The 15,346-nt window shown below is 61.8% G+C and overlaps 1 protein-coding gene across 1 annotated transcript; it reads right to left on the bottom strand.

Moving 5' to 3' along the window:
- Positions 1 to 2,785: 2,785 nt before the first annotated feature.
- On the bottom strand, positions 2,786 to 14,675 carry VSTM2L (V-set and transmembrane domain containing 2 like; the record flags this gene model as incomplete). Its single annotated transcript, XM_082293032.1, has 4 exons — positions 2,786 to 3,091; positions 5,705 to 5,755; positions 6,930 to 7,102; positions 14,567 to 14,675. 4 exons carry the CDS (start codon positions 14,673 to 14,675, stop codon positions 2,786 to 2,788), a joined length of 639 nt encoding a protein of 212 aa, XP_082149158.1.
- Positions 14,676 to 15,346: the final 671 nt, after the last annotated feature.

Raw genomic sequence — 15,346 nt, 5'->3', positions numbered from 1 at the left:
ACCCAAAGCAATAAATGGATTGTTACATGGAGCAGGCTTGTGCATCACTGTTGCAATCCTGGGTGAGCATCCAAACATGTCTCTCTGCTGGTGGGCCCAAGGGCACTGCCTCTGCTGCCCACATCCCTCAGCTGAAGTTACTTCCCCTTGTCTCCCCGGTTTTATTCAGGCTTTACTCCTGGTTGCTTCTCTAGGGAAAACACAAGTCAGTGGCTTTTTACCCAGTCGGACAGGGCTGCAGGTCAGCTTTACTCTTTTTGTAATATCTGTTCAGTGCTTAACGCTGGTTGGGTTCTATACAAAGGAGCCTTCAGAGCTGCTGTGACAGGGCAGGCAGGGAGGTGAAATACTGCCTTTGGTTTCCGAGCGCCCTTGGGGCTGGTGCAGTTTTCTGGGTTGTTGTAGCACTTGACAAAACTCATCCATTAGGTGCAGATGCTGCATCCAGCCTCGCTCTGCTCAGCTCTGCGGTGGTGGGGACTCCAAGGACCCAGCCTGCCCATGCCAAGGCTTGCCATCGTGCAGGACAGGCGTGGGATTCAAGGGCAGCACTGTCCCATCACTGCCCAGTGCCCAGGCACCAACCACATCACCCAGCCAGGGCTCTGGCACAGCTGACTGCACAGAGCCCCCCTGCCAGAGCCTGTGATTCACAGTGCTGTCCCAAAGATTCTCCCCACAGCCTCAGCCCCAGCCAGCAGGTGGGTGCTGGTGGTAGGAGAGGCTGTCCTGCCTGTCACAGTCAGCTCCTCTCAGCTTCGTTATCGCCCTTGCTTTATTGGAGGCTGAGTAAATTGCTTTTGTCTGAGGCAGGATAATGGCTGGGAGAGGGACTGCGTGAAAATAGCATTTTCATGAGGCTGGTTCCTCCCCAGCAGTGACTTGCATATTAAGCTCAGCCCCTTCACAAGCCCAGGGCCTTCCCTGCTCAAACCCTCCTCCACCAAGCAGCCCCCAACACACTGGGGTGGGGACCCCCTGGCTGCCCCCACTCCAGCCACCCCCTCTGAGATCAGGGAGCTGAGAAAGCTGTGTCCATCCACCTCCTCCGTGCCCAAACACAGCCAGGACCATGGGAGACCGCCATATCTGGGGCTGGGGGCACCATCCCCCACACAGCCCCTGGCACCAGTGCATCCATCCATGCACATGGATCTAGCAGGGTCCTCTCCTCAACTCCTGCTCCCAAGATTTCCTATGAACTCAGCAAAATTAATCTCTTCTAATAAAACCTGTTATTGTTGAAGCTCACCTCTGGGTTTTACAAATCACTATGCTGTATAGCGATTTGTTTATTCCCCGTTTGAGGTGATTTGCAGCCTCCTGCCCTCCCTAGCGTGTCCCTGGCTCTTCCTTTTCCTCTGCCAGGGCCTGTTTTTTGCTGCACAGAAAAGGGCTGGACCCTGGCAGCTCACCCAGCCACCCCTCAGGACCCGGCACCCCATGGCCACAGCGTGGAGCATCCTCAGCTCACCTGGGACCTTGCTGTATCCTGCACCTCAGGGCAGCAGCTCCCGAGCTGGGCAAAGCTCCCCAGCTGCAGCTTTTTAATGCTCTGAGCCCTCAGCTGCAGGTGACAATGCTGATGCCCACCCTCATCCCCATCCCCCACCAGCCCCAGTTCTGCCCCTTTTTCCTCAAGGCAGTGCCAAAGCCGTGTCCCCTCGCCATGCCAGGGGCAGAGAACGCAGACCCGCAGAGGCTTTGTTTAAAGAGCTTTATTAGCTGCAGCAAGTCTGATGGTGGCAGGCTGGGGGGCAGCAGGGGAGCAGCGCCCGGCACCCGGGCAGGGAGGCTCGGGACCCCCTCTCCCTCCCCTCAGCTCCGTCCCCAGTGGCCGTGGTCACCCGTGGGGACAGCAGGGATGGGCTCTGCTGTTTGCACTGCGACACAGGAGCCCATGGGCCAGACCCTGCCCGGGGCAATGCGGTGCTGTGGCCTGGGAGGGAGCGATGCTTGTCTGGGAGGGGGCCGAAAGCCACGCCGGCACGGGCAGCGGGACGGGGCCAGGGTGGACGGGGCTGGCAGATGAGCCCCCCATCCTCTGTGAAATGCGAGGGGCAAGAAGAGTGATGGGTGCAAGGGGCCAGCGATGGCACAGCTTCCCAGCCACACACGGAGCACGGGCAACTGCCTGGCTGAGCGATGCCAGAGCGTGCCGGGAGGATGCCAGGGATGTGCCGTGCCGTCCTTCCTCTGCTGAGCTCAGGCCTTGACGTGCTGGGGGCTGCGGGGCAGACAGGGACAGGGCAGGGCGAAGGGGATACACACGGGCTGTAGGATGGAGGCTGGAACTTAGATACGCACTGTGGGGCTGGAACCGAGCAACTAAACGGGGCAACCTACAGGAACAGGCGGCTGGGTCTGCGAAGCACAGGGGAGGGCAGGGAGGGTCCCGCGGGCAGGAGGGTCCCCGCTGGGCAGAGAGCTGGGACACAGCACAGCCCGCGGCACCACGGTGGCAGCGGGCAGCGGGCGCCCACCCGCACAAGGCCGGGGGGATGGGGACCACCACGTGTGGGCACAGGCCCTGGCCCCGGGCACAGCCCCAGCGATGCACCCATGGCACTGACAGGTCCGGCTCCCACAGCGCCCCGAGCCCTGGCACCGCTGTGCCCCCGTGGCTGGGGAGAAACCCGCGGCGCCGCGTGGGAGAGGGAGGTGGGGAGGGGTGCTGGACAAGACGGGATGGTTGGGCCAGTCTCTGGCAGGGGGTGCGGGACCCTTGGTGGCTCCGCTGAGTCCGGGGCGGAGGGGGGCTCCGGCGTCCCCCCACACCGCCCACCTACAGCACACAGGAGGTGTCTGCCGAGCGCTTCTTCAGCTCCTTCCCGGCTTTGTGGTGGTGGTGGTGTGCGTGGGCTGAGCCCGGCGCGGCGAGCTCTGCCAGCGGGGCCTCCCGCAGCTCGGTGTCCTGGGGGTGCCCCGGGCCCCCCGCTGCCTCCACCCGCAGGTACGCCTTCACCTTGTGGTGCCGTGCCTTGCCGTCGCTGGAGTCGATCACCCGGCACTCGTATGTCCCCTCGTCCTCCAGCTTCACCCGCGACAGCCGCAGCTTGTGGGAGATGTTGCTGCCGACCACCTTCACCACCTGCATCGGGGCAGACGGAGGAGGGTCAGGGGGCCCCAGGACTGCCACTGCCCCCCAGACACCCGGGTCAGTGCCACGCCCGACCGTGTGCCGCCACGCCATGCCCCAGCCTTGTGCTGGGGAGGACACGGTAAAGGTTGGTGAAGTTGGTGCGGGGGGCCGCAGCCCCAGCCTGAGCCCACAGGATGATGGAAGCCCTGGCTCGCACCCGGCCACGCAGGGCTCGGAGATCGATGCAGAACCACGCTGGCTAATTAGCTTTTCTACCAAATTGATTCGCTCTCAGTATTTATCACCCAATGAAATTTAAGACTTACTCACTAGCCAGAGCCGCGGCTGCTCTGGGCTGGGTCAATAAATCAGATTTATAACCCACCCCGAGGCCCCTGGCTCTGTTCCCTATAATCACACTGGATGGCAAAGGCCATTTTTCTACTCGCCGCTGCATTTGTTAGCTGAGGATTTTATGGTGTTTGGAAACAGGGCTGGAGAGGGGCAAAACCCACCCCAAACAGCACAGGAGGCAGCATGGAGACCAAGACCCCTCAATGTCCCCTCAGCCCCATACTGTGGGGGCATCCAGTGCCGGCACATGAAGGCACCTGCCCACGCATGCACATACAAACACACGTGAGCACACACAAGCTGCTGTGTTCCACTGCCCTGCGCACCATGGGTTGCTGAGAGGCAGCTGGTGCTGCAGGTCACAGCCAGAGCCACCCCAAACACCGTCTGAGGGCTGCTCAGAGCCCCCATGAAGCTGTGAACCCCAATCCTGCATCACTGGGAGTGGGGGTCTGTGGGGACAGGACAAGGCAGGGGCAGGAGCTGCCAGGCCCCGGTGTGAGTGTGCCCAGATGCTGAGACTGTCATGGGAAAGGAGCTTCAAAAAAACCTCTTAGCCGGGAGAGCCAGAAGTCACTGAAATTAATGGCTGGGAAATCTAGAACTAATAAAATAAAACCCCAATTTGCTGGTGCCACCAGTGGCCACGGAGCCGCTACCCAGCAGGTCACTGAGTCCCAGGAGGGAGGATTTTATGGCCAGCCATAACTCCTGTGGCTCTGCCAGTACAGGCAGGGCAGCGATGGCCCTCACTGCCCACAGGAATGGGGCAGAGACCCTGGCGCGGCCAGGATGGGCAGATTTGCTGTGCCCAGCCCCAGCTCAGCCCTGTGCTGTGCCATTGGATTCAAAGGGGGAAAAAATAAACCCAGACCTATCGTGTTTCACTTCTCCTCATCCCTGCAAAGCATCTCCAGCACCAGGTGTGTTTTGTGGATAACACACAGCCAAAGGGTGCCTGGCACAGTGGCTTCTGCGAGGGATTTATGTCCCCCCTCACTGTTTGACTCTGCTGTTTGTTCCCAGTCACCTGCTGTTGTGGCTGCACCGCAAGTTCCATCAGAACCACCCGTGCTCATTTACCTCCTCCATTCCATAAACACTTAATGATCAAGGACATTTGAAATAACAACAAACAAAAGAGGTTTGAAGCTCCAGCCTCTCCCTGCTGGCTGTATCTGGAGGAGGCAGCAGAGACCTTGAATGATTCAAAATAAATCCTGGTTACACTTGCACACCCATCAATTCCATCCCAGCGTGCAATTAACTGCCTAATTATGCTGAAACATGCGACGGGTAAGCTGAGAGGAAGTGCTGGCCCCAGGATGACTCCATGCACCCACCTTGGCCCTTCCTTCCCCTGAAGCAGGGCTTGGGTGGGATGCAGGGAGCAGCAGCCCCCCGAGCTCAGCAGATGGGGTCTGGCAGAGCCCAGGCTCTGGCTGATCCAGCAGCAGTCCTGGAACGTTGCTGCTTGTGGGGCAGGGAGCCACAGCACCCTGGTGAGGGACAGATCCTGGAGGAACCTGCTTATGTTTGGATATGGATTGTGGGTGTGAGTTAACCAAAGGGGACATGACCTCTGGAGGGGGATTCGTTACCAGCAAGAGAATCATGTGCTGGTCCTGCAGATGGGCACTGAAAGTCGAGGCTCTCCCTTGGGAACGGTTCTTGCATTTTACCCCTCGTAAAAGACTCTTGATCATTTCCCGGGGATGAGGGACAGATCCTGGGTGTGAGGGGCACCCATCTGAGAAGCCACAGGTGCCTGACCAACCCCATCCCCCCTTGCTCACTCAGTGAAGGAAAAATGGAAGTGCCAGGAGAGGCTGCCAGGTGACAGTGGGAAGCTTTCCAGCACTGCTCTGTGTCTGTGGCACCCCCAAATGCAGAGCTCCCCGAGGCAGGGAGAGCCAGGGGGGCACGCACCTGGCAGCAGAAGGCCAAGAGTGTTTTATTTAACTGATTAGTCATTCTGCTCACATGAGTCTAAATGGCTTTGGGATGCTAATCCGCTGAGTCAATTGGATTATTTTATCCCTGGCATTAAAGTGTCTCTCAGAATGCCGGACGAGGCTCAGGGTCCAGGCTGTGCCTCTTGGTGCCAGGGATAGCAGGGCATTCCTCATCCTGGTCACCCCCAGCACTGAGCCAGGGCAGACCCAGCTCTCCCACCCTGATGTTCCCAGCCTGTGGCACTGGGACCAGCAGAATGTCCCAGTGAGCCCTCAAGCGCAGCCCCCCCCAAGAACCATCATTCAAACTCACGCTGATTTTTGTCGCCTCCTTCCCGGGCTCCTCTGGTGGTGATGATATCAGCTGTAGGAAAAACAGGGTAGGGGAGATCAGAGAGGGAAGAGAAATGGTCAGCTCAGCCCACCAGACTCTTTCCCACTCCCAGGATGGCTGCCCCAAGCAAGGAGGAAGAGGGAGAAGGGAGAAGGGAGAAGGGAGAAGGGAGAAGGGAGAAGGGAGAAGGGAGAAGGGAGAAGGGAGAAGGGAGAAGGGAGAAGGGAGAAGGGAGAAGGGTCAGTTCAGCCCCAGCAAAACCAGGCACCCAGGGCAGATGAAGCCACACTGGGTACCCAGGGTGGGAGGAACCAGCAACAGCACAGCAGCCAGGGAGCGCAAGGTGCTCACCCACAGGTCCCGCTGCATCTCAGCTCCAGGTGCTCCCCGCGATCCAGGAGTGGGGACGGAGCCCTGACCACTGTGGCATCACTGATGCAGCAGTGACCCCTGCCCCAGGAACTCTGTCCCCATCACTTTCAGCACCTGCCCCATTGCCAATAATCTCCTCCTACAGCCGCCACTGGCTGTGCATTCCCAGCGCCTCCAACACCCCTGACTGTCCACCCTTGACCCCTGGCAGTGCTCCCCCCCCATCCCGGCAGCACTGCCCTGAGGATTCTCAATTTATGGCAACAACAGCAGCAGCCCTGCCAAAGACACTACAATAAAGGCTCATTAAAATCCCCAGAGCTGTTTCCCATTCTTTGGCCCTTATCTCTGTGTGAACAGAGAGAGAAATAAAGAGAGGCTGTTTGCCGGACCAGTACACAGGGAAACAGGGGACAAGGGAGGAATGAGCTGGTGATGAGGTAGGCGAAGGTGCAAGCACAAGCACAAAAACAAAGCCTCAGCCTGGGACGGGTCATGGTAATGGGCCAGGCAGCCCCTTGGCTGGCAAGGGCAGCCAGGACAGCCCAGCCCCACTGACCCCAGAGCATCCTCAGTGCAGCTGGACACTGAACAGCCCATGCAGGGTCCTGCACCACAGGACCCCCAGACTCCTCTCTGTCACAGCAGAGAGGGTGAAACCCTGCTCTGCAGGTCTGATCAGCACCGGGGATGCTGCTGCGAGTTGGGGTCCCTCACCAAAACCCAACAGTGGCTGCAAGCAAAGCCCTTCCCCTGGGCAAGTGCAGGGAAGGGCTTTGCATGAAGGACTCTGCCTTTCCGTGCTGGCGTGGAGGAGGATGAGGGGCATTACCTGACTGGAAGCCCACGTCTGTTTGTCCGTCCAGTCCTTGTGGTTGCGGACGTACCACCACTGGATCTCGAGGGAGTAGGAGGGGGAGCCGCTGCCGCGGAAGGAACACGCCATTTCCACATCCTCACCCGCCTGCGCCGTCATGTCGTGGGGGGTCTCGGTGAAGAGAGCTGCTGGAGACAGAGCGGGGGCTGTGGGTGCCTGCGGGGACACACCACTGTCCCAGGGAAGGACAAAGCCTCCGGCCACACGGGCAGAGTCACCAGCGGTGCCTGGATCCTTCCCCGGCCAAACAGAGCCAGCCCCTACAGCAGAGCAGACCGGTCCCTGTCATACCCAGCTTCTCCTGTCCCACCCAGTGTCCCCTCCCCACCCCCAGCAGAGCTGCCTGGTCCCCCCAGGCACTTTGCAAAGAGCAGGGGGGGAAGGGAGGGAGCAGGAGCCTGTGGCCCCCCCCGCTCCCTCAGCATCCCTCAGACCTCTGCCCCAGAGCGAGGGCGGGACCCGCAGCACCTCTGAGGTGTAAGAAATAAACAGAGCATGATCGCATCTCACTCAGACCAGGACACAACTGAAAAATAAATCCGCGCTTAATGCGGTCCCAAACAGGCTCCCACACGCCATATGGTTTGCTTTCCTCGCTCAAAACAAATATTGTTCGGAGATGTAATTAGAATTCTTTTCATCTCCTCTGGAGAGATTGTTGTTCCTCAGTACAGACGGCCCCAGCGTGCAGGGCACCGGCAAACGCTGCTGCCGCGATTGGTGCGGTGGCTTCTCCGTGGCACGGCACGGGAACAGGCCACCAGCCCCCGGCACACCCCGGTCACCGCTTCGGCTGCAGAGGCTGCCCTGTGCCTCCTGTCTTCACTCACCACCTCATGCTGCCGGCACTGCCGGCTCACAGACACAGTGCGGGTCCCACCAGAGCCACCGGAGCCCTCTGGGACACACAGCCTGTCGGGAGCAACACTCTCTGCAGCCCTGATCCCTCTGAAAACCAATTATTATCAGCCCAGACAAAAAGTTAATACCTCTAATATCTCCCTGTCCCTCTGGACGCATGGAAATCCCATCCACTTATCACTTTCCTTTAATCCATCTCAGCAGGGAACAGAGGAAAATACCCAACACCGGGGTTTACCAAGGCCAGGCGTCCTGGTGGGGTTCCCAGTGCCGCTCCCACATCCCGTTCACCCAGAATGGATTCTGTGGCAGGGAGTGGAGGGAGTCCCAGGCAAGGGAACAGCTCTGGTGACTGAGGGCTGTGGGTGGAGCAGGGGGGTCTTCTTGGCACAGGACAAAATGTTCCTCTGTGCTCCAAGCCACAGTGGTGCTGAGGCTGTTGTGTCCATCCATTAACCAGCACTCGCCCATCCATTCCCTGGCTGCAACCAATTCCTGGTTGCAGGAATTCTGCCCCACAGAATTCCTGCTGGCAGGAGCAAAGGCCAAAGCCAGTGGGTCGCAGCAGAGCCTGCACCAGCCCCCCAGACACCACAGCTCCAGCAGCGCAGGCGTGGGGTGATGGCCTGAGGGCTCCAGACGGCTCCAAATTACTGTGAACACAATTAAAATCTGCTTCCACAGACGGGAATTTGGCAGATAAGCTGAGAAAACGCTGGATTGAATCAAGCGCCTTCTTTCTTTCAGATTTTAATTGGGAAGCGTATGTAGTAATTAACCCCCGAGCTCGGGGTACCTCCAAGCACATCCAGAGGAGCACAGATCCTTGTGATGGATACCCAGGGTCATCACCTTTGCTGGGGACCGATGTCTTTCAGATGTGTCCTCCAGCAGCACCGTGTGCCCTCCCTGACGGACGCCGTGGACCCCGGCCCTGGCTGGACAGAGGTGACTCACTGCACCCCCAGCCCCGCCCCTCACAGGGACACGAGTGGAGATCAGGATCCCCCAGGCAGCCCCCAGGCTGGGCACGGACCCTACACTGTGTCGGCCAAGCTGCCTGGACACTGCTCGCGTGAACACTGGCCAAGTCACCAACCCTGGCCAGTGCCCTGTCCCTCCAGCGCCCCGGTCCCCTGCCCAGCCCGGCCCCGGCCCTCTCCCCCCGCTGACATTGGCGCGGCGTGCCCACAGCGGGAGGGAGGGGGCCGTCGGGGGCCGCTGCTCCGTGTGCTTTATGGCCTGCTACCTGTCATAAACTGAGAACACCAGGATCAATAAATCTTCCAGGAAACAAAAATCAGGGGAAATAAAATGAACTCAATGGGGAAACACAGATAAACGGAATTGAAAACGCCTGCTGGGACAGCTTGGTGCTCTCATAAACTGGAGACAGACGGGCTGCAGGCTCCCTTCCTGCGGTGGGCACCATCCCTCACCTTGGTCACACTCTGCACGGGGAGGGGGCTGCCGGCAGCAGGGATGGGGCTGTGCTGGGGCAAGGGCAGGTTGTGCATTGCCCCGAGTACCTGGAAATGACCCTCAGACCCCTGCTCCATCCCCCTGCCCCGTCCATAGGCCCCATGGAGCACAGAAAGCCGTGCAGCCCCCAGGAGCCTCTCCAGGACTCTGACTGCTGCCTGCCATTCCACAGCTGTGCCAGCTTCCATGGCCCCCCACCACAGCCCCCACAAGGCACCAAGGACAGACACGACCGGAGCAGTGCCACAGGCACGCACTCAGGCTGATGTTTGTGTAAAGGTGTACCGGAGGACAATTAAATATGCATTGGACATTTGCAAAGGACTGTTAATCACCCGGCCAGCGCAGGTTCCTGCTCCGGGAGGGATTTTTTCCCAAAGCCGGGAGTCAGGAGCCTCTTTCTCTGCCCAGCTGAGCTGAGCCCCTCACCGGAGCTGCAGCCGGGCTGGTGGGGTGACACGTGGCAAGCAGGCGGCGGGGCTGGGGCTGGCTCCGTCCCACGCTGGGCAGGAGCAGAGGCTGGGGGAGATGAAACGTCCCTCTGCCCCTGCTCCTGCCCACTGGCGTGTCCATCCGGACCCTGCCCTGCGTCCCTGGTGTGGGGCCGGCTCTGACCTGCTGGGTTTGTGCTGCACCGCTGCAGGAAAAGCAAACGTGTCCAACAGAATCCCCCACCACCGATACTCTCCCCGGGCACCCACATCCCCTCCGGCACTCTCCCCTCCCCAGACATCCATGACCCCAAACACCCTCCGTTTCCCAGGATCCCACGGCGCCCGTGGCTGATGGAAAGCGACAGCCCCGGCTTCAGGGGCACCGTGTCCTGCCGGCAGCAAAGGCACCCGAGGCACATCCCGGCACACGGACAGGGCAGGGACCCAGAGACAGACGGACCCTCCTGGCTGCCACAGGACCGCCCACCCCTTGGCACAGCCTGCCTGAGCAAGAGCCATCCCGGGGATCGGGAGGCACAGGAGGCATCCTCCGGATGGATCCAGAAGAGGCCTGGGCACTACCCCAGTGCACTGGCTGTGTGACCCACACTGTCCCCACCACGGGGACACCGGATCTGCCAGCGGCTGCTGCTGCACAGGTCGGGCTGCAGCCTCCCTCCCTTCCCCTTCGCACCGCCGCTAACAGCTGTGGATGTGTCTCCTCCTGACAAGCCTGCGAGCGGGGATGCTGACCCCGGGGCGCTGAAAACACATCGCGGTGCAAACCGCTGCATAAACGCGGCGTGACTGCTGAGAGAGGGCAGGTGGCTCCGGCCCTGGCAGCTGAGCGGGCAGAGGGCTTTGGCGGTGAGCGCTGCTCTCCTCCAGCGACCCAGCCATCTCCCTTCCCACGAGACGCGTCAGGCTGGAGCGTTGAGGCCGTGGCTGGGGCCGGGAGGCTCCCACCACACGCTGGGGATGGCAGCGCCATTGCTCTGCCCCTCTTTACTGTCATATGAGCAGCAGAAGGAGCTCAAATTTGCAGCTTGTGAATTAAAAACAAAACAAAAATCCAGCTAACTCAGTGACTGTGATCAGGCCAGCACTCACCTCACCAGGGAGCTGGAATTAACCTTGAAAACTGCAGGTATTTCCAACAATGCCCCATCGCGTTGGGCTGTCCCAGCTCCTGCCCCCAGCACTTCCCACTCCCCTAATGTTTAACCCCCACAGCAAGAGAGATGTCAGTGGTGAGTCGCTCCAGACTGGCCCTGGCTGCACAAAGCAAGGGGACCCGCTGCTCCCATCTGGTTCCTGAGGAGTTTCAGTTCTCAGACAATTCCTTCCCAAGGGGCTCGAGGAAGAGCTGTTATTTGATAGTACAAGTAGCAAAGCCCTAAAACGGCCTTTTTTTGACAGCTCCTGGTGGGGCTCCAGCAGTGTGTGCAGCCATCCTGCAGCCACCACTCGCTCTGGTGCTGCTTTCTGCCAGGGGATGGTTCCCAGCAGGCAGGGGAGGATTCTCAGCAGGAATCATTCCACAGGAATGGGACGGGGCACACAGGAGCTTTGCTCTGCTGAAGATCAGCCCCCCTGGTCTCACACCCAGCACCCAAAACACGAGCCACTGGCACTGGCAGCTGCCGCCGAGAGCTGCCCACACCACACACAGGTGCTGGTACCATCCCGCAGAGCTGGCAGTGCCCGGAGCTCATGGACACGGCACCCTCCTGCCCGGCTCTGCCCATCCCACCTCTGCCACCTCATCCCAATCCAGCTTCACACAGAGCGTACGATGTAAGGCATCAATGCACCCGTCACAACCGAGCCCAGCCATCATCCCCAGTGCCTAACCGGGCACCCACCGCAGATGGAGCCTTGGGGGGGGGGGGGGGAGGGGGGGGGCAGCCAGGCACAAAAGAGCCCTGCAGGAGGGAAAAAGGCTATGGAACAGAGGAGCTCGGAGAGAGCGAGAACTGTCGAGGATAGGGCCAGGAAGGGCTGTCTGTCCCGAGGTGCGCGAGTCCCACTCACACCATGAACCATAATCCCAGAGGAGCCGTGAAGGGGAGAGGGCCCAGCAGGTGCCCACCTGGGCATCCATCCAGCCCCCGGAGCAGCCCATGCTGAAAGAGGCAGCAGTGCAGAGCCTCCAGCTCCCTGGCCCACTCCAGGTCCCCACTCCAGCCCTGCCGTGCTGCCCATGGCTCCAGACCGCGTGCAGCCATGCCGGCTGTTGGTGGATTCCTGCCTCGCTCACAGGGAACGTTTTGATTAAAATTAGCTGTCACTGTCCTAACGTAATAATTCCCAGTGTCTGGCCCGTCGTCTGTCAGCCGCTTCAAGGGAAGAGAAAGCCCAGACGTTTGATGAGGAGAGGTGTCAGATGTAATTGCGTTGAATGACTGCACGAACAGCAGCAGGAAAAACACATCGGCATGGAGAATTCCCATCAGGAAGTGTGAAAAAATCCGGCAGAATGCAAAGTGTTTATGAAAGTAATTGATAGAATAATCACCGGGGTGTGCAGGAACGGAGCAGGGCAGCGCCCTGGGGAGCCGGAGCCCCGCTCCCTCCAGCCTCCAGCCACGGCTCTGCTGAGGCGAGGCGATATCGCCTGTACACGATACCGGGAAGAAGCCGGGCTGCTCCTCCTCACAGCACGGCTCTCCCCTGCCCCACTCCAGAGACAGCAGGCTGGGAAGACGGCTGGAGCTTCCCAGCCAGCGCATGAGAAAGCCGATGGCAGCAGCCCAGCGTGCACAGGCTGCAATGGGGGGCATGAATAATTGAAGGCGCCAGCCTGAGGAGAGAAGGGGAAGAGGCAGCACTGTGGGTAGGGAAGGGATGGTGGGAAGAATCCTGCGGCTCAGATGCTCTCACAGGGCAGTTGGAGCCCATCCTGGCTCCATCCTTGCTGAAGGCAGAGCCTTTGCTGTGGGGGCAGATAAAGGACTTACTTTGATTGTGACTTTCCCTCCCCACAGCCCCGGCTGCCCTGCGAGCAGAACCTCACTGTCCACAGTGGGGTGGCAGGATGGGGGAGCCGCCTGTGCTCCAGGGGTGCTCACGGCCACTTGCCGATGCCTGCGGAGCACATGCTGCTCCCGGTCAATTCCCTCGCTGCATCTGGCGTGGACAAGTTAAAAGGAAGAGTGAATGCGCTCCGGGGCTGTGCCAGAGCCTCGCGATGCCGTGGAGGCTCCTCCAGGCCTCCAGCCCCGGGCAGAGATGGCAGCGAGCTCTGGGTGCTGCCTGCTGCGGGCAGAGCCCGGCAGGACCTGCCCGTTCCCACCAGCCCCAGCCGAATCCGTCCTGCGGGCCACAGCCCTTCTCCCACTCCACGTCTCCAACCCGCTGGACTCTCGAGGTGTGGAGGGAAAGCTGCACCAGCCACTAATGAAATGATCAATCTCCGATCTGCTAAACAGCGATTTATACAGGTTTTCAGCACACACAGCTTTTATCAAATTGGTATTCACCTACTGAACACAAATGGCTTATTATACATGACCCACTTATTCACTGCTTTTCAGTATCCTTAATAAAGGTTTCTGTTGTGATTAAGTGAGTTGCTGCAGAACTGCTCGAGTAGCGAGCTGTAATGTGGCTCCAAAGTGCACTCGCCCTCCCAGAATATTTCTTCTCCTTGGCTCCCTGTTCCCTTGCAGCAACCATTTCACTATTTATTTGCCTATTGCTGAATTTCTGAGGGGAGCAGCGGTGGCTAATGGAGGCTCTTCACCCACCTTTCCGTCTGGCATGCCACCCCGCAGGTCTGGAAACTCTCCTGCTGTGATCCCCCCAATGCAGAGGCTGATCACCCCTTCCCTGGGCAGGCAGCTACCTGCCAGCCCACGCACCGCTGCGGGACACCGCAAACTGCGGGACACCTCACACCTTTCACCCTGGCATGGCCCGAGGCGTCGTGTGCCTGGAGGCTCCTTGGGGCAGAGAGGGGGTCTCTCCGTACACGAGAGGCCCCGGAGCTGGGCGGGGGGAAGAGCTGGGACCCGGGCACCCAGCATGTCCCCGTGGTCACTCCTCGGGCTCAGATTGAACGTGCCCGTGTCACTCCACAGAGACCGAGGAGGGTCTCAGCAGCCTCCTCCGAGGGAGCTTGGTCCCCTGTCACCTTCTCGGTACCCACAAGGGAGCTGCCCCCACGCCAGGTTCCTCACTGGAGGGGTGCAGGATGCAGGAAGAGGTTCCCCTTCCCCAGCCCCGGTGGATCCCAGCGGGCTCGGCAGCACAGACCCGCCGAGCCACCGTGCACCGGAGGGAGCGGAGGAGCGGGAAGCGGCGGGGGAGCCCCGCTGCCGGGGCGTGGGGCACCACACGGCGGGGCGGGCGGCGGCACCGGGAGGTGCACCGGGAGGTTCACGGACGCGGGGTGCGGGTGGTAGCGGCGGCATCGTGAGACACGGAGACGGGGTGCAGACGGCGGCGGGCACCGGGAGGTTCACGGACACGGGGTGCGGGTGGCTCCAGGCACCGGGACGCACCGTGCAGAGCCCCCGACTCTGCAGCCCAGCGGCGAAGGCAGAGGCCGCCTCCCGGGCTCCGGAGACGGGAGCGGCGGAGCCCAACCCCAGCTCGCCCCGGCTGCCCCCCGCTCCTCGAGCCGCCGGCGCGACGGACCGCGACGCGGGGCTGCCCTCGGCGGCGGAGCCGGACCGGGACCCCGAACCCCCGCACCCGTCCCGCTGCCCGGGCAGGAGCCGCCCCGACCCGCCGCCAGCCCCGCGGGGCACCGAGCCCCGGGAGCTCCCGCCGCTCAGACGCCCCCTTTCCGAGCCCCGGCCGCCGCCTCACCGCTGCCCGCCGCCGGGGCGTCCCACGGGGGGTGCCGGGAGGCGGCGCCGAGCTGCAGGTAGAGCCCCAGGTAGTGGAAAATCCCCAGGGCCAGGGCCAGGGCGCCCATCTTGCCGCGGGCGCGTCCGTCCCGGGGGCGGCGGCGCCGCCGGGCCGAGCCCTGTCCCCGGGGCTGCGCCGCGGTCCCGGCGCCGCCGCGCTGCGGAGCTCTTCCCTCGCGCGGAGGGCGCCGCGCGCCGAGGCGGTGCCGCGGCTCGCCCGGAGCCTCCCCCGCCCGGCGGAGGGATCCCGGCCCGCGCGCACCCCCCAAGTTTTTTTCCCACGGTTCATTTTTAAACTGCGCGGGGCGGGGCCGGACCCGCCGCGCCCCCGCGGGACCCCCGGACCCGCCGGGACCCCCCCGTGCTGCCCCGCCGGGACCACCCCCACCCCGTACTGCCCTGCGCCGCTGGGAAGCCCCGGCACCGCCGGGATTCCTCGCACCGCCCCAACCGGACCCCCCTCCGCACTGCCGGGACGTACCGGCACCGCCGCGCCCACTCGGGACCCCTCGGCACCCCCGGGGCCCCCCGTCCCGCCAGGACTCCCACGCCTCGCTGGGACCCTCCGCAGCGCACTGCCGGGATCACCCGCACCGCCAGAGCCCCGCGGCACCCCCAGGTCCCACAGAGGGAAAGGTGTCTCCCCGGCATCCCCGCCGGCCCCGCTCCCCGCAGGGCGAGACCCCCGGGCACCGCCGGTCTCGGCGGGGGAGGTTTCAGCACCCAGGACAGCGCCCGG

Source organism: Coloeus monedula (genome assembly GCF_965178545.1).
Source record: "Coloeus monedula genome assembly, chromosome: 17".
NCBI classification, from domain to species: domain Eukaryota; kingdom Metazoa; phylum Chordata; class Aves; order Passeriformes; family Corvidae; genus Coloeus; species Coloeus monedula.
This window is presented reverse-complemented; position numbering and strand designations above follow the sequence as displayed.